Source organism: Pagrus major, chromosome 23 (genome assembly GCF_040436345.1).
Source record: "Pagrus major chromosome 23, Pma_NU_1.0".
NCBI classification, from domain to species: Eukaryota; Metazoa; Chordata; class Actinopteri; order Spariformes; family Sparidae; genus Pagrus; species Pagrus major.
In genome coordinates, this window is record NC_133237.1 from 16,169,055 (window position 1) to 16,191,485 (window position 22,431).

At 43.4% G+C, this 22,431-nt stretch overlaps 4 protein-coding genes across 5 annotated transcripts; 2 read left to right on the forward strand and 2 right to left on the reverse strand.

Moving 5' to 3' along the window:
• Positions 1–378: 378 nt before the first annotated feature.
• Positions 379–4,084, forward strand: LOC141018908 (tripartite motif-containing protein 16-like). Its single transcript, XM_073493658.1, has 6 exons — positions 379–1,066; positions 1,831–1,926; positions 2,014–2,247; positions 2,513–2,684; positions 2,983–3,057; positions 3,153–4,084. The coding sequence occupies exons 1-6, from the start codon at positions 653–655 to the stop codon at positions 3,686–3,688; spliced, it is 1,527 nt and encodes a 508-aa protein (XP_073349759.1). The 5' UTR covers positions 379–652; the 3' UTR covers positions 3,689–4,084.
• On the reverse strand, positions 4,069–5,512 carry amn (amnion associated transmembrane protein). Its single transcript, XM_073493659.1, has one exon. It carries the CDS (start codon positions 5,510–5,512, stop codon positions 4,073–4,075), a length of 1,440 nt encoding a protein of 479 aa, XP_073349760.1. The 3' UTR covers positions 4,069–4,072.
• A 1,487-nt stretch (positions 5,513–6,999) lies between these two features.
• Positions 7,000–9,777, forward strand: LOC141018969 (proton channel OTOP2-like). The gene is made up of 7 exons (XM_073493723.1): positions 7,000–7,153; positions 7,473–7,858; positions 7,930–8,066; positions 8,167–8,225; positions 8,299–8,423; positions 8,582–9,390; positions 9,494–9,777. Exons 1-7 carry the CDS (start codon positions 7,101–7,103, stop codon positions 9,662–9,664), a joined length of 1,740 nt encoding a protein of 579 aa, XP_073349824.1. The 5' UTR covers positions 7,000–7,100; the 3' UTR covers positions 9,665–9,777.
• Positions 9,778–10,849: 1,072 nt separating this feature from the next.
• On the reverse strand, positions 10,850–21,966 carry hid1a (HID1 domain containing a). 2 transcript variants are annotated; one of them, XM_073494608.1, is made up of 19 exons: positions 21,812–21,966; positions 21,024–21,173; positions 19,210–19,380; positions 18,580–18,696; positions 17,414–17,520; positions 17,220–17,336; positions 16,000–16,207; positions 15,850–15,906; positions 15,604–15,744; positions 15,421–15,511; positions 15,182–15,333; positions 14,045–14,123; positions 13,735–13,899; positions 13,356–13,583; positions 12,341–12,492; positions 12,164–12,250; positions 11,991–12,082; positions 11,616–11,774; positions 10,850–11,529 (listed from the first exon to the last, which is right to left on the reverse strand). In XM_073494608.1, exons 1-19 carry the CDS (start codon positions 21,875–21,877, stop codon positions 11,466–11,468), a joined length of 2,403 nt encoding a protein of 800 aa, XP_073350709.1. In that variant the 5' UTR covers positions 21,878–21,966; the 3' UTR covers positions 10,850–11,465. The 2 variants fall into 2 exon arrangements, with proteins under 2 accessions (XP_073350709.1, XP_073350708.1); XM_073494607.1 differs by having other exon boundaries at positions 11,380–11,529; positions 15,850–16,207.
• Positions 21,967–22,431: the final 465 nt, after the last annotated feature.

Consider the following 22,431-nt stretch of genomic DNA (forward strand, 5'->3'; position numbering starts at 1 on the left):
AGAGCGGAAAATACTTGTTTTGCCATCTTCAGCCATTGTGATAATCCTCGCGTGCTGTCATAATTCTTTCCTCTGTACTGCTTGACATGAAATCAGGAAGCATACTGCGGATAAATGCCGTTGTCTGGAAGCTGCATGCCTCTTACATAACGTGTTATCAGGAGGAAACACTTCAGACTCCCACGTTGGTCCTTTAGCAGCAGGAAAGTATCCTCATGCTTTTCTAATGATACTTTACTGATGTTTTTATTTATTAATTTGCCTTTTTGGTGACAGAACTCAGACGATGTTTTCTTTTAACTGTTACTTTTGAAAAAATGAGACTTTGCCAGAGAATGTAAAATCCCGCCCAGTCATTCACTTGGACAGAGTGAAAGCGAGGATGTTCATTGTCCTCCCTGCCTCTCGTCATTTCCTCCCCTCTGCTGTGTAATCTGATGTATCTTGAGCTTGGTGTTTGGATATAGAGCAAAGAGTACAACAGAGGAGGGGTGAAAAATGAGAATTCTTCAGCCGGCTGAGCACAAAATACCTTAGGCGTGGTTCTTTAATTCTTTCCTTATGCATTCAGAGGATCACAGGGAAGGCAGGAAAAGCAGCCGTGTGAAGTAAGTGAATCAGGGATAAGGTGACCAGAAGAACGCTCTCAAACATGGCAACTCTGAGCACTAACAACGAGGAGGATATAAAGGAAAGTCAATCTAACTCAGATGTAAAGGAGGAACAGGGGGATCCTTCCACAGAGACGTCTGACTCACTGCTCCCTCAAGATGTTTTATGTGACTCGTGCATGGACAGCCCCAGCAAGGCCCTGAAATCCTGCCTCACCTGCCTGGTTTCTTACTGCGAGGCACATCTCAGACCCCACTTGGAGAACGCCAAATTTCAAAACCACCGTCTGGTCGATCCCCTCCACGACATCGACTGTCGGACCTGTGAGGTCCATCAACTTCCTCTCGAGCGCTTCTGCCTGATGGACGGCTGCTGTGTGTGTGTGGACTGTGAGAAACAGGAGCACGAAGGGCACACGGCTGCATCTGTGGGGGAGGCTCGAGCACAGATTGAGGTCTTAACAACACAACATAATACAGTTGTTTCAACACAGAGCATTTCATGTTGAGAAATGATTTTTCTGTTTTTGCTTTTGGTTCTACATTTTTCAAATTTGCTATAAAAGGGACAGCTCAACCCAAAATCTTACATATAGTCTTAATCATTCATCTAGATTGTTTCGAGTCTCAGTAGAGACATGGATGCGGGAACTAGGGGTGCTGAGGGGGCTGCAGCACCATAAACGAAGCTATAACATATGCCGAATTTACAAGAAGGCCTAAATATTTTAATATTTGTCAGAAACAGTGCTTCACAAAGTTTATGAAGTTTCTCCTGACTCAACAACTCACAAAATTGTGCAATTTTATAAGGGAGTCTGGGGAATTTCTCCCACTCTTCATCTCCTTGCTGTTGTTGACTGTAGTTGATGTGACTGCTTTGACCTATAACATGTTGCTTCTGCATAAAAACTGCTCACAACGAGATCTGTTGATTAACATGAGTAACCGAGTCATGATTTCTGGAAAGACACATTTTTGACGAGTTTTTTAAATGTAATGTTTTGGCACTTTGAGCACCACAAGCCGAATGCCATCTAGTTCCAATGTACTCTATCGCCAAAACTTGGCAACTCACACCAAAATAATCTAGACGGATAAGTAGCACTACTTGTAAGAGGAATGATATGTATTCTTGATTTTGGGGGTGAGCTGTTCCTATAAGTGTTTCACACTATTTGGATATTATCATCTCAAAAGACCAAATGGTTGTTTGTAGGCTGAGCTGCAGAAGAAGCAAGAAGAGATCAGTCAGAGTGCAGCGGCAGCTGAGAAAGCTATTGGAAAGCTGCAGAGCAACAGTGACTTAATTAAGGTATGTTTCACTTTTATACATCAGTTTACTGAACAAAGGTTTAAACATTTCACCGATTTCACTTCTCTTTCTTCTCCGGCCCTTCAGTCTTCAGTGCAGGAGGTTTGTGTTATTGTCGAGCAGCAGTTCACCAGGCTGCAGACAGCTGTAGAGGAGGCCAGGAAAGGGGCGGCGGAGGTGCTGCAAGGGGAGCAGACACGGGCCCTCAGCCAGGCGGAGGGCATCCAGGCACATGTGGAGCAGAGGCAAACAGAGCTGATGAAGAATTTGGCTCAAATAAACAAACTGTACAGGAACAAGTCTGATGTTGACTTCCTGCAGGTAAGAAAAAAAAAATATACATATATACATATATATATAAGAAATAACCAGACAGGTGACCCAGAAGGTGTTAACCCTTTTCCCGCAGAAATCTCAGACGATCTGGGATTATCACAGGATGTTCTCTGAGACAAAGAGTTTATTTTGGACGCCGGTGTGTTGACAGTGCACACAGAGCAGGCATCAAGGCAATTTCTTTGACAAAAGTTCTGGATCAGAGAAAAGGGGTCGCGTGTTATTTAACAGCTTGCGTGTTACTGTCCAGGAGTACTGTGAGTGGAAGAAAGGAGTGGCAGATGTTTGTGTGCCTACTGTGTACCTGAGCCGCATGGACCATCTTAACTCATATGTCCAAGTAGTGACTGACGCCACAGAAGAGCTGTGTGACCTGATCCTCTCGTCCTACAGGGAGAAACTGAACTTGGTTTGGAAAAATGGTGGGTGTATATTATTTCAGATGCTTCACCTTAAATGTTCTGGTTCCATGATCCACCATCCCAGGGGAAAAAATAGAATTCACAATATTTTGGCTTTGTTTCTGTACCTGTCGTCCATCTTTATACAGTCAGTGTGGTGAACAGAGTAAAGCAACATCATTATGTTAGCATGTTAGCACCGCTGTCTTTTAGCCTTGTTATTCAATCTTTATTTGCTCTCTTTTATATTCAGTATATTGTCGAAATCTTAATGTGTCACTAAAATACAAAATAATCTCTCTGTAAAATGATAAACCAGGTACTAAATCCCCGATGCCAGAAGCTCAACCCTCGTCCCTGCCTGATCCTGAGACGCGAGAGGACTTTCTGAAATGTAAATACGCTTTTCAGTATGTTATGTTCGGTGTGTTTGTATCTGTTTATTCAGCGTACAGATTATTCACAAATCATATTCCCCTTGTATTACAGACAAAAGGAGTTTGACCTTTGACCCTGACACCACCCATCACTTCCTCCGTGTGAGGGAGGACAACAGGAAGCTGATCAACACCAGCCCCTGGCAGCACAGCTACCCAGCCCACCCTGCTCGCTTCGAATACTGGCGCCAGGCGATGACTTCGGACAGCCTGTACCAGGGGAGGCATTACATTGAAGCAGAGCTAAACGGGGAGGGCGCACATGTCGGGGTCACCTACAAGAGCATCGATCGCAAGGGAGAGCCGAGCACCAGCTGCATCACTGGGAACGACTTCTCCTGGTGCGTGGGGAGGAACAGCCGAGGCTTCTTCTCCTGGCACGCCGGTGTGGAGACTCCCCTGGAAGTCAGTGATATCCAAAGAGTCGGCCTGTATGTCGACTTTCACCGAGGCTGTGTGTGTTTCTATGACGTGACTGGTGATATGAGGCTGCTCCACAAGTATTCAGCTGATTTTATGGAGCCTTTATATGTCACAGCCTGGCTGTCAAAGAAAGACAATACGGTGTGTCTGGTTGATGCAGAATGAATGTTTTGCTAACAAATTATCATCTGTGTGTTATGAATGTGTATTGAGATACAGCTGGAAGATTTTTTTTTAAATTTACTGCCATCTAGTGGCAGCTGTGCAGCATGAATGTGAGAAACCTGTGCAGTAGTAGGTGTGTTAGGAATTTACTGCCACTTTATTGCAACTTTACTGCTTTTGTAATGCGATATGAATGAGGGGAAAGTACACAAACATCTGCCAACATTTCATTTATTTATTATACAAGTCCATTTATGTAAGTTTATTGACAGTGCTGGATCATTATAAAGCCATAAGAGGATGTATTGTTCATGAAGGGGCTGTAAAATCATCAGTTTAATGCAAAAGTACTTCTGAAATCATTAAAACTTCGAGTTTGTCACTTCAGGCATTGAATTCTGTCTCATTCTCGTCATAAACTGGATTCACAAAGTACACACCACTCTGAGTCAGAGAGATTGAAGTATTTGCTTCAGTCCCGTTCGAACCAAGAATATCAGGCAGCACGTTGCGCTCGTCGAACATTGGGTTATCAAAGCCGTGGTCGAGAGGTCCGCCGAGCTCTCCAACACCGCTGTTTCTCTTCAAGCTTCTCAGAGACGGCAGCGACGGCAGCGATGGCAGCGATGGCAGTGATGGCATTCGAACAACCCCCTTATGAATCAGGAAGACTGTGACGACAACGAGTGAGATCATAATCAAAACTCCAAACACGACCCCAACCACTGTTGCAGCTTTGGCTCCAGACTGATTGCTGCTGCTGCCAGAGGAGGCTTGAAATTCTTCCCCGGTGATGCCCAGGTTGGAGCCATGAGAGTTTGCGTCCCTACAGATGTCCCGAGCCAGACTCTCTGACTGTGTTCCCTCCTCTCCATCCAGGATAACCACCTGGATCGCAGCTGAGCTACCAAAAGGGATGATCCCCATCAACCGCTGTGGCTTGTAGACTTTAGACATGCCAAGCTGAATGGATTTGTACTGCGGCAGGATGAGGAACAGGTGATGGATTCGTTGCCTGTAAGAGTTCAGGTTGAAGGCGGCGGCAGTGTGGATGGTGACGATGGCTCCACAAACATCACAGCAGTGTCCTTCAGGGAGGAGAGGCTTCTTACAGTTGGCAGAGGCACATGTTACAGAGCCACAGATCCGCTCATGGTTCACAGAGTTCCCACAGTCGCAGCCAGAAGGATCCTCACAGCCGGGGTGTCCGACTGTCACAGCAGAGGATCCGTGAAACTGCAGTCGGCCTGAGCGCGAGCCGAGATACTCAGAGAACTCAGATCTGCTCTCAAACGTCTTCCCTAACACAGACACAGATTTCACAGGAGTGCTTGACTCACTCGAGCTGGTGTCCACCCTGAAAGAGGAGCGGGCTTTGAACACCACATCATCATATCCGCAAGGGACGCTCTCCTCGTGGACCGAGAATAAGAAGTTTCCACGCTGCAGGTCATCCAGAGTTGCAGCCGCCTGCCACAGAGCCGGATTAAACCACTCAAGGGACTCTGAATCTTTGAACTGGGTCGTGATACCCGCTCCACAGCCCGGATCCTGTCCACTCACAACATAAAAACCAGCTCCTGAATTCAGGACGAACTCTCCATCAACCGGCAGCCTCATCTCCTGCACAGCATGCGTGGTCTCCACAAACACAGACACTTTTCTCAGTGGTGGAAACTGCACTATGTCGTTGCCACATGGAACAGCTCCTTTGTCCCAGTTGGTCTGATTCTCATAGTTGGTGTCGGGAATCCACTGCTTGTACAAGGCGTTCGCTGCCCCGACAAGAGAGACGAGAAGAAGCACATCTGGTGTTCTCAGCATCCTGAATATTTATGGCAGACTGAGCGAACATTAGGTGAACTTTGTTTTCAACCTTGTGACTCAGTAAAGCTGATGAGCTATGAACCATTTCAGCCTGCTCGAGCAGGTGACCTGTAAAAGATTGACATTTTCTGCAGAGACAACAAGTTTTATCATTTCAAGTTTTTTCACGAGGTATTTTATGTCTTTTTTTTCTCCATCTACTTCAGTTGTTTAGGTGAATGTTGCAACGCTGTCTTGCTGTGAAGCTCCAGAAATATGTGGACTTTCCATCAAGAATGGGGTTTTATGATTTCTATGACTGATTTTCTATTTTTGGGTGAACTCATCCTTTAAGTTTGTTCATGAGCATTGAAGATACTCTGATGACAGGCAAACTGAAAAAGGGGGAAAAAACGTGAAATGATAAAACTTTGACGTTTCAGACGTCTGTAAATCAATCAGTCAAACTTTACTTTCATAGCACCTTTCAAACAAATCAAAAAATCATTTACAAGTGACTGAACAAACAAGAAAACAATTAAACATGGGTTTAAAGACTAATGCACACCAATTGTAATAAAATGAATAGAGAAAAAAATAATGAAAATAATAAAAGATAAAGAATAAGATTTTTAAAAAGCTATAAAATAAAATAATGATAACAGTAAAATGTAAATAAAAGTCTATATAAAATAAAGATGAAAAAGAATACAGGATTATGATAAAAAACTAAATTAGAATAAGTATGAACATTAAAACCATAAAATTATAAGACACTACATGAAAGCCAGACTGACTGTAGGTTTTTATTTGCATTTAAAAGAATCAATATTTCCAGCTCCTCTCAGATCCTCCTGGCGGCTGTTCCAACCACTTGAGTAGAGGAAGAAAAAATAATAACCACCCTTGACTTATTAACATCAATATGAAATCCAGTTACAGATATAAAACTGAATTAAATGTGAAATGTAACAACTCTAAAATGTCGAGAGAAATGTAAAGACAATGAGCTGGAATATACCCTGAATTTAAATAGTTTGCTTTTATTGCTTTTGTCTCTGCTTCTCTTCATATGTAGGTCATTCAGCCTATTGGATGTCATGATTGTGTCAAGTCATCATGGAGCAACGTTTGACTCAAAACGCTGACGCAAAACTCTCCAAATAAAGGCAGTAATCCTTATTCTAGGAACTGGCACACAACTTTAAGTATGTATATGTATATATCCATAACAAATAACACACATGATACACACACGCCCTCATTGAACCTGAGGCAGTCATGTCTCCCCGCTGAATGCTAGCAGAGAAAGGCCTCAGTACGATGTTTACACAGAACAACAATAAAACGCATGGTCACATGGGAGCTGACGTGGAGCTGTCCCTGACAAGTAATCAGCTGAAACTAATTAACACCTGTCTGTCTTTAATTACTACACCTTGTGCAGGGAGCAAGCTTTCCATGCAGTCCGACCTGCACAGAGAGGAGAGCTGCTCTGTTCTCTGTTTTTAGGGTTGAATTTCATCTTTAACATGATTTAGACAGACCCAGGTGTCCCAGGGGCCATTTTCCTGTCGTTCCGTCTCCTTCTGCTCGGTGGGACATCATGAAAACTGTGGCGCAAAAGATATTTCAGCCCCGCAACAAACGTTTGTCCAGGTAAGACTGTGTTGATGCATTTTCACTGCCGGGAATGTGAGAGTCACTTTGTAAGTCAACTGTGCAGAGATATTATTAAAGACTATGCAGGGGCGGTTCTAGGATCAGTGGAGATCTGGGGCTTTGTCCTGAAATCTGAGTCCGGGGTCACAGTGAGATTGACGCATATTGCAATATCACCAAACTCTATGAATTTAAGACAAACATAAAATGTTACATCTGGTTTTTAACAAATATTCCAGCAACTTTTAATGTAACACAAGCACCAGGCAGAGGCAGAGAGGGGCATTACTGCTGTTTATTGCTGTCCTTTTTGTAGAAAAATGCCAAACGATGCCATGGAGGCTCATCCATCCAACATTGAGACGGCAGCACAGATGGACAACATCCAACATTTGCCCACTCCTCCCTGTGTGGTCAGGGACAGTTCTCACCATGTGGAGGCAGTCATGGAGCGGGCCCACCACGGTGGTGGATGGCTCCTGTCTGGCATCATCTGCATCAACATCCTGATCCTGGGCTGCGCCCTGGTCAGCGGCAGCGCCTTCAACAGCGTGGCCATCACTGCTGTGCACAGGCAGATCTTCCTCATCATCCTCCTCCTGCTCACGATGCTGTGGATGCTGTTTTATGCAGCCGTCACCGCTCGACAGGATCAGGCGGTCTTGTTCAAAGATAGCCATGCAGGGCCCGTGTGGCTCCGAGGTGAGAACCTTGACTTTCTGGGTTTTAGAGGAGTCACTTTGAGGTTTAATCACCTCGTGTTTATATTTCAGCTGGACTTTTGCTGTTCGGGCTTCTCAGTCTCATCATGGACATCTCCAAGATTGCCACCTACGTGGGCTACCTTCACTGTGATTCTGCTGTTAAAGTCGCCTTCCCTGTCTTGCAGGCTGTATTTTTGCTCGTCCAGGTTACATTTTAAGCACATCACACTTTTTGCATTGCACGATGCAGTCTTATCTGCACTCTAGATGAGTTTGGAAAACTTAACCAAACCTTTCTTATTTTAGACGTACTTCCTGTGGATTCATGCAAAGGACTGTGTGCAGCTACACACAAATTTTACAAGGTGAATTCTTCTCTTTACTCACTAGATGATGCATGTTTAATCTTGCAGGACACTCATGTTTTCACTCCTCCAGGTGTGGGCTCACTCTGATGCTTTCAACGAACCTGGTGGTGTGGATGGCAGCTGTGACCGAGGAATCCATTCATCAAACGGACATTCCTGAGCTAAACGTCAATATCTCACATCGGATGTACAGAGGTAAAGTTTGTGTTCACTTCTGATCAGATGAATTCATGCATTTCTTAAAGGGGCAGTTAATCCCCAAAATCAAAAACATGTTTCCTCTTACCTGTAGTGCTATGTATCCATCTAGATTGTGGGGGGAGGACTGTACTTTTTTTTTTTTTCTATTCCAGCCCAGTACGTCAGTAAGAAGTGTCAATGCAGCCACTCAGCATGCGACACCTTCAAAGAGGCCGTCTACTACCTGTACCCCTTCAACATAGAATACAGCCTCTTTGCTTCAGCCATGGCCTACGTCATGTGGAAAAACGTGGGTCGCCTCGTGGAGGATCACAGCCACCACAGCGTGAAGTTCCGTCCAAAGGACGTGTGTTTGGGACCTCTAACAGGAGTCCTCCTGGTGGTGGCAGGACTCATAACCTTCATACTGTACGAGGTGTACATTCTTAAAGAGGACGAGGAGCACAGAAACGAGGGCCTGCTGATTCATTTCATCATGAACATAGTGATAGTGAGCATGATGTCCCTCTCCACTGCGATCGGCTGCGTCGTCTACAGGCTGGACCACAGGGAGCACGTATCGGAGAAGAACCCCACTCGCAGCCTGGACGTGGGGCTGCTGGTGGGAGCCTCGATGGGACAGTTCATCATCAGCTATTTCACCATCGTGGCCGTGGTGGCAACGGGAGCCAGAGGGCACCTGAACGCCCTCAACCTGTCCTGGGCCGTGCTGACCGTGCTCCAGCTCGGCCTGCAGAACTACTTCATCATCGAGGGCCTCCATCGGGAGCCCTACCACGTGATGCGGGAAGCGGCTCTGCACACAAACGCTCACGTCCTCCCAGAACACACCGAGATGAGCGTTGTTACGGAAACCAATAAGTCCACCTACTTCCTGACGCCAAGTCTCGATGACAAGCTGAGCTGGAAGAGAAGAGTGTTGAAGGAAGTCTGTGCCTTTCTGCTGCTTGCTAACGTAATTGTAAGTTTAGTTATTTTCTTCACTTTAATTGCAACAAAACCGCTGCTTGATACATTTTCCTGTTGGAATGTAACCTGCTTACTCACTCCTTCTGTGTTGACAGCTGTGGATCATGCCTGCCTTCGGAGCTCGTCCCCAGTTTGATCATCCCATCGAGATCAATTTCTACAAGTTCTCAATGTGGACCGCCATCGTCAACATTGGACTTCCTTTTGGCATCTTCTACCGCATGCACTCTGTCGCCAGTCTGTTCGAGGTGTACTTGATTTCTTAGATTTACTTTATTTTTTGAGCATGAGGAGTAATTTTGTGTTTATTTATTAAATGTTTTAAATGAATCATGTTAATACATTTTAAACTTGCAATAAAACATTTAATTTATTTTCATAGCTGTTCTAACATTTAAATTCCTGTTTATTTGTGCTGCGCATTACAGGCGATAACATCTACATGTTGAAGTTTTATAACATACTTGGTCGCCTTTAGTAAATTAATAGTCAGAGGTTTGAGATCTGTAACTAAAGCTGCGTTCCAGACACCACCAATGGGTGCTGCCATTGTTGTGACGGCAGGCAACTGATTCTTAATGAAATCGGGGTGGATGGATTTGCCTCGAGTAGGAATTCCCAACTTTGAGTTGAGTTTTCTAGTAGGAAGTTGGACATTTTTAAGGTCCGTGTTCAGGTACCTACTTTTTCACAGGTTTAGTAAGGGTATGTATAAATAAATTGTTTCCTTGTTAAATTCAAGTTTTTAGAGGCCTTAATGTGTAAAACTATAAAGTATCACTCTGAAATGGCAGCAATGAGACAGATTTCTGGGGGAAAAGGTGTCAGCTGGTTTTGTGTTGTCAGTGTAAATGTTCCTTTAAATTCAAAGCTTTAGCTGACTGAATGCTGGAGAGGGACACAGAGCCATCTAGTGATGATTGTTTTCATTGCTTTAAACAGAGTGGACAGAGTAGAGACCTCACAGGGCATCTAAACTTACATTTAATGCTTTTTTTTTAAAAATAAATTTTAAAGGGATAGTTGTTCGACAGATTTCTGGGGGGCGAAAAATCTTTTTCTAATTCAAGCAGTGTAGCTAAGTGTAAAGGCATGTAGTGTTTATGTGATCCAGAGCAGTTTTATTTAGCAGTATGGTTATTAGTGATTTAAATCTGCAATCGACAACAGGTCAGTGCAAGTATAAAGTAAAAAGACAGTATTTAGAAAGGTGGACTTTGAAGTTTGACTCATTTTGACAAAAAGAAATCAAAAGCTGGATACATGAAATTAGAACAAAGTTGTTTGTGGCGATTAAAACCTCACAAATTTAAGACTTAAATGACTTAAGGCCTAATATTTCTCAAACGAGATTTAAGATCTGCAGGCCGCTTTTATAATAGCTGTGCAAAGAATAATAGTGATTCATTTAAAAGTGGAGCAAAGTGTTCAGTAACGTGACAGACACAGAATTCACAGATGCATATCAATATATATTTTCAAGATAATTTAAGGAAAATACAATTTTCAACATCAAGCATTGTTAGCATAGCCAGCCAGATCGAAAACATACACCTGGCCATATACATAAAAACATACAATCTGAAGTATCGTCTCCAAAATCCTGTCGAGTCACACTGTCACATAAACTACAACCATAATAACAGACAACTCAAAAAAGAGTGCAAGTTCACTTTAAAGCATTGCAAGTACGACGAATAACGTGAAACAACGATATTGTGCCCGTCCGAGATATGTCACACGCCTCTGTTAGAGGGCGCCATATCTTCTCTGAAAATCTCAACAATATCCCCTCTTTCACTTCAGGAAATGCCGCAGTCATCTCAGGTGCTTTGACTGACATTCTTGAGGTCAAAAGAAATGTACAAACACAGTTGTTTATGGACAATATTGATAATTCAGTCATCTCCCGTCTAAACCCGAGGAGTATCTCTACCTCACTAGTCGGTGGTGTAAGCATTACGATGATCACAGAGGCAAGTCAAACACAGTGAGGCTTACTGGGAAACCAGCAGATACTGAAGGGAAGAGAAACCCTGGAGCTGAACAGTCCCATTTTTCCCCCGTCTACATCCTCTGGATCTCAAAAAGGCGGACATCGGTGTCATACCAGATAGGCGGGTCCACGTTGCTAAAAAGCAAAAACAAAATGTTAGTCTTGAGTCAGTGTGGAAAAAGACGACTGTTCACAACTCTCAGCTCTTGTGGCTGACTCACCGCAAATAGACGACACCCCACATGTAGGTGCGAAACCACATGGCAGTGCCGGCGTTGGCCTGATACTTTCTGATGAGGATGGGGTGAGGAACTGGCAGCAGGCCCACTAATGTGCCGTGCTGGAGAAACTTGAGGATCTCTGATTCATCTGTCAGACCCCTGCAGTGAAGACACGTGTGAAGACACTTTAAAAGTCCAACGTTATGGAAGTCCTGACAGCTCGTTTGAAGGCGCCGTTTCTGAACACAGGCTGTAAATATTTCTCCATGGACAGTATTTATATTGCACCTAGACATGCTTTTTAATCAAAAAAGACTTCTCATTTTCTACAATATGGGTTCTGTGAAAAGGTAACAAACAGACGTGTTTACGTACTTGTCGATGCAGATCTTCTCCACCTGGGGAACAAGCACTTGTAGAAGTCGCATGATAGTCTGCAGGGGTAGTTTACACTTCCAGGAGAGGACCTGGGACAAGAAAGGTAAATCCAGATCAGTTCCACATTCTGCCAAATATCCGACATGTATCAAAAAACTGAAGTTACCGACCCAGTCCGGTGTGGGAACCCAGAGCGATGTCGAAGATGCACTTGACAAACGCCTTCTCTCCATTTCTGCTTCAGTGTAGAAAACATCCTGATAAAGAGAAGAAATACGTTTACTGACATGCATTTGCCTTTAAACACGCACGTGCACTCTATCACACACACACACACACGCACTTACTTCATTGTCTCGGCCTGAGTTTGACTCGGTGTCACTGGTCCCGGCGGCTGCACTTTGGTCTGTGTGGACTGTGTGTGGGGAGTCTGTCTTTGGAACTGACACCATGGTGCCGTCCTCTGATACCTGAGACTTCTCAGTTAGTTTATCAATGCCTGCAGGAAACCAGGAAATCAATCACTACTTACAGCACAAGTCTAATTATGTTCTGTGTTTTTGATATCGTAAACAAATCCCATTAAAACCCAGAATAAACTGATTCTCCTTCCTTATTTGTATATCCAAAACCTGATACAGCTAAATGCAAAATAAAAAATCCAAAATAAAAGCAAAATATGTAAGTCAGAGGTAGATTAGATTGTTGGATTTGGTCCGTCTGAGATTTTCTACAAAATGACACATACTTACGGCCCTGAAGGTCAAACATTTCACAAAACACAACAACACAAACGTCCCAACTTTACTGTGTTTTCTTAAACGTTGTGTTTTCTCAAGTGTTTTTGTGTTTGGACCCTCAGGGCCACCATACATACTTACATACGTTTTCTACATACAAAGCACATACTTACGGTGGCTCTGAAGGTCAAACATGTCACAAAAGACAACAACACAAACAATAAGTGTTGTCCCAACTTTACTGTGTTTCCTTAGACCTTGTGTTTTCTCAAGTGTTGTTGTGTTTTCTGAAGTGTTATTGTGTTTTCTCAAGTGTTGTTGTGTTTGGACCCTCAGGGCCACCATACATACATACTTCTACATTTTCTATATACAAAAATACACAATATTACCAGCCTCCTCCTAAAAGTAATTTTTCACATTTTTTTATAAGAAACTGACCTTTTGGTAAACTTCACATCATATATTCGGATATTACTGATAAAACAAACGTTGATTCTGAATCATTAAACAGGCAGTCCTCCTGGTCAATAACATTCAAGAGATAGTCAGAAAATGTTGAGAGCACGGTAAGTCGACCAATGAGCCAGATTAACATCCAATCAGATAACAGAGTCAGTACCTGGTATAGCGACCAGACTGGTCTTCAGTGTACCAGGCTCTGCTGGGACAGCGGGGTGAGAGCCCTCCATGGACACAGTCTCCTGGGAGCTGGTGCGGGAAATTACATCTGGGGACTTCCTCTTCCTCTGCAAAGCTTTCTGGATGGAAGCAGAATCAGAGGGCATGTTGGCCAACTGGTGGAAAACGTTACGTTTGCGGATGATGGCGTACACCAGGTTGCAGTTCCCTGGAGGAGAGAGGAAGAGGGACAGGTTTACTAAATGAGCAGATGCATGCGTAAGTTCCTTCTGCCACCTTGATCTTGATACCAAAAAAAGGGAAAGCTTTTAAAAATCCACACATGCAAAGAATTCTGTTATGGGTCGGATTTCCCTCACCGTCAAACTGGTACTGGATAATATTGTTGAAAGCCTCAAGAAGGAAGAATACGAGGTGGTGGTTCTGTGCTGCGGAGAACAGGAACCAGCTGGTGGAGAAGGCCTCCAGCAGGTGGAGCAGTTTATTGGCTGCCACCATGGACAGGCTCTTCAAGTAGGGAGACACTGCAGAAGAGGAAGAAATAATAAGAGGATGATTGTGTAATTAAATCAAAAAAACTACGACAGGTGTTTTTATTGGATTCGGTTACTAATGAGCCGTCTTAAACTTTAAAATAGCTGCAAATAAAACAGACAGGTGGCAACTCACCGTTTACAACAATAGTGAGAAGGCAGTCGAACAGAGGCTGGAGACGCTGGTGGCCTGTGGTGATAATCTTGTGAAATACCTACAAAACAAACACAGTGACAGCTGTGAACATAAGCTGTGTTACAGGGAGAGACGCTACAGGAGAACAAGGTACGCGTGTAACTCATAGATATCACCATGAAACTTCCCCAGTCGATAAAGACAATTATCTTTTTCATTACATGTACAAGTTTTCTGAAATGAGACATTATCTAATTAAATATGTGCTTATTTGCAGACATTTGCAGAAAAGACATCTAAACATTGGATAAAGCCAGGCTCAAAATTCTGGTCTCATTTTGTTTTCATAGTAGAGTTAAAGGTTTTTTTTTTTTTTATGCCTATAGTGTTCTTTTATTCATGTTTTTATTACAACATTTAAGTTTTAAAACCCTATTCTGGTCTTAGTCGGAAAGCCATCTCCCTCCTTTAACCATACTTTAGTTCACGAGACCACATTACTCCCATCCTTGCCTCTCTTCACTGGTTGCCTGTCACTTTAAGAATCAATTTTAAGACACTGATCCCCGATGAGCCTGTGTGTAACCTTATATCCTCGGCTGTGTCCCTCCTGTCGATTCTTGAGTCACCTCTCGTCACAAAAGGTGACCGGGCTTTTGCAATAACGGCCCCCCGCTTATGGAACTGTGAACTCCATGAGGATCTCAGGTGAGCAACTTCAGTGTCCTCCTTAAAATCTCGTCTGTTTTACCCATCTCAGTTTGTTTGTTTGTGATCGGGATTACACAAAAACTACTGAACGGATTTCCACGTAACTTGGTTGGAGGATGGATCTCAGCCCAGAATAGACCCCATTAACTTTTGGTGTGGATCTGGATAAAGGGACAGAGCCAGGATTTTTTTCCCCTCAATTCTTTAACATTGCAAAACAGGTCTTTTTTTCAATGTATTGTTCATTTCTCAGAGAATAATGCATGGATCTTTTAGGTGGCTGGTGTCTATGAGTGAGTACAGAAGGGAACTGTTGGGCCTTGGCGGAGATTAAACTAAAATAACCTCCTTAATATGTATTTTAGGGTCTCTCCTTCATAAAGAAGACAATTAAGATAAAGGACACCTGATGAAGTGACATCTCACCACTATAAGCAGGTCAGCATGAGTCCCTGTGAACACTGGGATGTCCATAGGCACATGGACGGTGTAAGGCTTATTCAAGCGCACGCCGAAGTTTCTCTCCCCGCTCAGCAGCAGCAAAATGAACACACCGATGTGCATGAGTCCGACACGGGCTGCAGAGGATAAAACACGTCACAAATGAATAAACCTTCATGCTTGAAGCTTGCTGGTTACGAGGATAACACTGAGACGAGACTCACATTGGTCAGCCCTGGCATCGTTCAGGTAGTAGAGTATAGGAACCAGGATATCCAGCACATCACTGCTCTTCAGGACAAAAAACAGGAATTTCTGTGGTGGGAACACAGAGGGGATGCTGGTGAATAAGAGAGCACAGAATCTTAATGCAAAAAAAATCCTTCATTATGGTTCTTTGTTCCAACCTTATTGAAGTCACAAAGCTTCCAGAACAGCACCAGCAGCTCCTGGTGGAACTGGATCTTCTTGGTGGAGTTGGGCAGGTAGGTCTGAGTCAGAGGGTTGGTCAGCAGACGAGCCAGGCCCTTCAGTACAAAGTCAAAGTCCTGCCAATGGAGAGACATAAGTTGAGCTTCGGACAAATTTGGAAGAAGAAGAAGAAGAAGAAGAAGAAGATCTTTCCGTATGTGACAGAAATGTTTTCATCATACCTCCTCTCTGTGAATCCTTGACAGATAGTTCACAAACAGGTTTTCAGGGCCTGTAGACTGATCACAGATACAGACATTTATTTGAATGATACTAAACAAACGCCTTACAGTCATCACACCGATTTCTTTTTGGCAGTCTTGGTGTCGTACCTCCTGTTCCTCCATGCTGGACGGGGAGGCGGGGCGGTGGGAAACCCCTCCGTCATGCTCCAGAGTCACAATGAGGATCTGCACAGCCTGCTCCACCAGCTGCTCCCGGTAGTCTGAGAAGAGCAGGTGGTTGTACGGGATGCCGTAGCCGACCGGATCGTAGGCGCACACCACATTCAGCAGAGAGGTGAACAGAGGCAAAGCGTGTCTGGGGACAAAGACATGTAGACCTGGTTAGCTTTGTGAGGTTTCATGACTGCTTCCATCCTACCTACAGAACTACCTCCACCAAAAAAGTACGGGAAGTTATTGTCTTCCCCGTCCCTGAAGTCTGTACTGAACTTGGAAAAGGACATAAAGTACATTTCTCCCTCTGCCTGAATATTTGGGGCTGGTCTTATTGGTTGCATTTCAAGTGATTCTCAATGAAATATAAGAAAAAACTTTGGCAGTAGATGTTTTATGTGTTGATAAATGTTTTATGTTTTCACCCGTGTTTGTTTGTTTGTTGGTTTGTCAGCAGGATTACACAAAAACTACTGATTGGATTTCCATGAAACTTGGATGGAGGATGAGTCTCAGCCCAGAATAGACCCCGTTAACTTCTCGTGTGGATCCAGATAAAGGGACAGATCCAAGAATTGTTCTTTAGTATTGCAGGATAGACTGTTTTGTGACATATTTGTTAATTTCTCAAGAAAGAAATCAGACATATTTAGGTGGTTTATATCAATTTCATGCAGATCCGCTTGATTCACATTAAAGGAGACTTTTGGGTGTTGTGCTCTTTTAGTTTGACATATTTTTATCTAGATAGAAGGAACATGTCTCTCAAACACCCACTTCTAGGCTAGGGGACTTATTTTAAGCATATCAAGACAAAAACAAGCACTGGTCAGTGAGATATTTGAGATAATCTCATATTCAGCTTCAAATCTAGTCTGACTTGTTTTGAAGGTACATTCTCGCGACAAAATATCTAATTTTAAAGTTTTACTGAAAGTAGTTCATTTATTTTGTCACCTTCCACTGATAACAATGGTGCGTCAGATGGTTTACATCCCACTCAGTTATGAAACGGACAAAACTATCTTCTCTTCACTCAGTCATCTACGCTGGGATTTCTGATTTCATTTCATTTAATCTGTTTATGCGCATTATTAGCTTCTTGTAACTTGTGGTCAACTTAAGTCATTGGACGTCCCAACATTTAACATTACCTATTTTCTGTGGAGCAGAAGAACGTCACCCATGGGTTGAGGACACTGTTGTCCGATGACGGAGGCAGGTACATGGCCTCCGAGAAGCAGGTCAGCAACAACCTGAGCAGCTCCGTCCTAAAGAGCACAGAGAGAAAAACGTCAGTCCCGTGTAAAAATTAGTTTTTTGATACAGATGTCAGCGGCCGACTCACCTGTTCAGGTCATGGATGTAGTTGAGAGGCGGGGACTGTGCAAAGCCCACCCCTGCCTCCCAGATGTATTCACAGCTGTCTATAGACTGCATGCTCTCCACCGAGTCCTGGATGTGGTCACAAATCAAATAATTCAAAGTCAACGTGCAGGATTAGCAATTCTCTGAATATTTGTTTAATGACATTTAGGCGTGGGATGATATGAAACTTTCACACCTTCATTCAAAAGTGTGTTTTTTCACAATCAGCAGTAAAATCTTTGATCATCTCGTCCCTGATGACATTGCAAATACAGTTTTTCCAGTATATGATGAATGAATATATATGCACCTTATTGTCTTTACTGCTGCTGCACCTTTTGCTATTATACATTTTATTGTTTACACTTTTTTTTATACATTTTTGCCGTTATACCTTTTTACTGCTATTTATATTTTGTTTCATACTTTATACAAATTATTTGCTCTACTTGTCTGTTTTTACTGTGTTTACTGTGTTGATTGTTTTCAAAGTGTTCCTGAGCTCATGTCGTGATATATCTTATATAATCACATTCACATTCTGTTTTATGTTTTACAAAGTGTCCAATTTTTCTGGGATCAGGCTAGTAGTTAAGGAATATGGGAAGATTTGAAAACTACCTGGTTAAGAAGAGAAAGATATAACAGTCACAGTACATAAATGATTGTTATTCTTGTTATTATTTGTATTGTAATTGAGGATAAGCGACTGAAATCTGTCACGTTTATGCAAGATTGCCTTCGTGGTTAAATGTAAACAGTTGTTGAGAAATGGGATGTGCACTCCTGTCACTTTACTCACACACTTCTTCCTGCTTTGCCACAATCAGTAAACATAGTTTGTCTTTAGAAAGAAGCGACCTATGACCTACGAGATCACTGCCACATGATAAGTTGCAGCATTCCTTTCTAGATTGCAGAGGACGAGGAATCCTTCCTGGTGTCATCACCAAGATCTCTTTTCTGAGAAACTTGATTGACAAGTTTGTTTGGCAACTTCAGACCAGGAAGGAGGAAACGGTGCTCAAAAAAAACATGTCTGACATTTAAGATAATCAACATAGATCATCACATGTCGAATGTGGTAACGTGTCTGCAGTTATTTATTGCGCTGGTTGGTGATGAAATGACAAGCTCAGCACTCACGGGGCCTCTCTTGTGGCTGTGCACAGTGAAGTCAGGGCAGAAGAGCAGGTCGGCGATGGCCAGCAGCAGCGACTCGGCCAGCGGTCGAGCTCCGTCGTCATCGTCGAGCTCATCCGTCTGGAAAGGATGGACACACGCATGAGACCAGATGCAGAGGATGAACGTAATCCTCTACCTTTCACTGACAGAACTTGGAAGATGGCTCCGTACAGATGAAATTACCTCGCAGAATTACATTTCCTGCTCTACAAGGAAAGAAGAAGATACATCTTCCTACAAGTGGAATGAGGAAACCAGTTTCACTGTACTCCTGGAGAGAAAGCTTCCATTGAGCTGAGAACTAATGAAAACATCATGTTCATGTAGCTGACAGATCGTATCTTGAGTTGTAAACAACATTTTGTGTCAAAGGGTCATTGTCAGACAAAAACTGATAAAGGGACAGTTCACACGAAAATCAAAAATACACTTAGCGCGAGCGTTTTCCTGATAACTGAACTTTGTGTTTTGGCTAATTCAAATGGATAAATAGCTCTACTAGTTAGAGCAAAAACCGTCCGTTTAAGAACGATTAGCGGGCATTTCTTTATTGTTTTTGCAGGTAGGTTTTCCTTCCCCGTGCCCACTCACCCCAGCCCGGCCGGCACCAGGCACCGTTGACCAGAAAAATCCTCTCCAGTCCTGGTCCTCGAAGATGTAGGGGAGGATGCGGCTCAGGATGCGAGTGCAGTTCAGGATCACCTGCTTCTCCCTCTCTGTGGGGCAACCGGACTCTGCACCCTGCACCAGCTTCTCCACGGCCTGACGACGCAGGAAACAAAAACAAAAACAAACAGTGCATATTATCTTGCTGTTAGTTCTCAGTTGGTTGATGTGGCACAGTACCATAACAAACATCTCCGTCTCTTAGACTTTTTCCCCCGTTACAAATCACGTTATGTCCCCCATCTGTCGAAAATGTGTTTCTCTTCTTGATCCTACAGTTGAATGTTTGAACTTTACTGTGTTTAATGATGTATGTACAGAGTTTGACACCAGAAGGCTGTTTTTATATTAAGATTTGTGACATCACAAATCGTTTGGAAGCCAATCCTGGTCCAGTATTCAGCATCACACAAGTGTGACGTGGAAGCTCAAAGCATCCAGTGCACAAACGCTGAGAATGCACTTCAGGGCCCAATGTTGGGGCTGTTGGTGAGCGTCTGTGGCCCCGTTTGTTGTGGTGTGTCACGCATCGTTAACACTCGATGACCCATGTCTGCAGCTTTTTGGCCGATTGAGCATGTTGAATCAGCAGCGGAGCCCGTCGGTGAGAGACATCGCTCTGATTGGCTAACAGAATCAGTGCACGGGAAGAAAAGTGGAAAAAGAAAGAGAGAGTAACCATTATTTCACCCATTACCACAAATTTTCACCTCCACCTCTTCACCAGTGCCATTTGCAGACTTTTATCAGACTTAATCTCGATTAGAAGTGGCTGTGATAGTGAGAGTGGCGTCAAAAAAGTAGTTGTATGGAGAGTTATTTCCTCTCATGCTGAAGTCTTTGTGGTGTGTTCAAGTGCAGCTTTTTGACCGAGACACAGGCGACGTGAGGAGACGTGACAGTGAGCCTTTTGTGTCCGGGCCCTTACAGTGAAGTAGGAGACATCTTGTGTCCAGCAGTTAAACTTGTGAAATGAGGAATGAGGAATTTTTAATGAGGGAGAAGGAATAGTGGCCATTTTAGGGGTTTTAATGCAGAAATTATACTTTTTTTCTCACTTTCTTTTAAGAAAAAATGTATCATTTCTACAGTTTCCTTTATTTGATGGGGCTTCTCTTTACCGTGAGCTCGTCTTTATTGCTCGTATTTCTTTATTCCTACGCCATCAACTGGACACTGATGACTTTATTTCTGGCGGACGAAGATAAAACAGTTTCACCAGCAAACTGCAGCGTCTCATGAATTATTTTTGAAGTCCGTGCACACTGGGAAGTACACTAGATACCTCCAGTTGGTTTCATTTGAAAATGAAAGTATCTGGCCTGTGTGAGACGGGGACATGTTGGCTTTTTTGGGGCCTTCAACAAAGATTCACTTTAAAAAATGATTCATCATCAGCCTGCATCTAAAATAGGTAACAAACTCTCTTTGCTTCAAGGGCTCTCGTCTCCTCCTCTTTATTTAATTAGGCTAAGTACCCCAGTATGTCCCAGTATGTCTGTTTTGTTTCTGATAGGCGGCTTCAAACGGAAGCTGGCACCAAGAGACGGGAAGCGAAGGGGAAGGAAGGAGAGTTGACTCACTTATTCCCACATCTGAGAGCATAAGGCAGCACCGTGCTGACAGACCGTGCTGGGCTCTGACAAACAAAAAAATCCTGCAGTGTTTCAAAACAACATTATTCCACCAAGCAGCATCAAAGCGAGGGGGTCTCGAGTTTGCATTAACAGTGCATGTACCTTGTAGCAGAGGGTTGCTAAATTCGAGGGGGACTCCTCTCGAACGGCTCTTATCTCTGCAGCTGGCACCAGAGCAAAAACATCCTGGACTGTGGTGGTGGTGTCTGCCCAGAACTGGTCCCAGAAGGCATCGTCTGTGGCTTCCACTGGCTGCGAAGAACATGTTTACATTTCAGTTTTCTATACATCTGAGCCAAATGCAGCATTTTCTGTGAGTGGGGTTTGTGAAGTACAATACTCTGATTCATCCTGCAGTTCATTAAAATATCATGTTGCCTGTTTCATCATAAGGCACAGCCTACTCAAGACTGTACAGCTCAGCCCAGGCCTGCCTAATGGCTATGTAAACACAACCTCTATCCTAACAACAGAGAGGAGGGAGCTGATCTCAGCACAGTCCACCTGCCGCAACAGCAAACGTGCTCATTGTCACACTTACGTCATCATTTTTTTTTTTTTTTGGGGGGGGGGGGGGGGGGTTTAACTACGCCATCGTCAAAATCTAAACATGTCAATCCAGGATACAGATCATTTAATCCAACAGCGTGACACATGTGATAAACATGGAGGACGGTGCGTGCGGCTCTACGTCTAACAACATGTCGATTATGTGATATTTTAAAAAAAAAATGTGGACTCAAATCATGCAACATGTTTGTTTTTTTGCGACCACATCATCATCATCGTCATCATCATCCTCCTCTCCTCGGTGATGCTCCGAGGCGCTCATCCGCACACAGTCTCCCTATAATTAAATGCTTTCTGAAGCTGCACGGAGGCGCGTATACCTGTGTTTTGGTTGTCAGCTGAATCACCGCTTTCCTGAAGTTCAGTTTGGAGTCGGTGCTGCCCATCGCGATTATTTCCCTTTAGAATAACAGGAGCGCTGCTGCTGCTGCTGCTGCTGCTACTGTGAATCCCTGTTAATCTCCCCTCCGTCCTTCGCTTGAGTCATTGGCGGAGGCGTTTTTTTCCACTATTGGCTGGCTGGACCTGCTACAGGGTGTAACTTCCGGGTTGTGAAGATGTCAAGCATTTAAGACAGATTGGATGTTTTGTTTCCAGCATTTCCAGCTGTTTTTACACAAAGCAATGCATTTATTTTATGCCTTTAAGATGGGAATTGGTCTATACTGATGAACCCATGATGCTTTCAAGGACAAATGTGCTGCATTAACGGTCTGTTGTATTGTAGATGTGTTTCTTATTAAAAGACACAGCTCGGTGTTTTCAATCCCAACAGCAATAATAACATTCAGCCACCGTGTCAAACAGCAGTTCTGTTGTAAACAGCGACATCTTTTGGGGAAATTAACAATCAGCCAATAATTGTTTTTTTTGGTTTTGTTTCCGATCAAGATAAATTACAGTTTTCAAGAAGAAACTAAATAATTAGCGTGGCATTTCG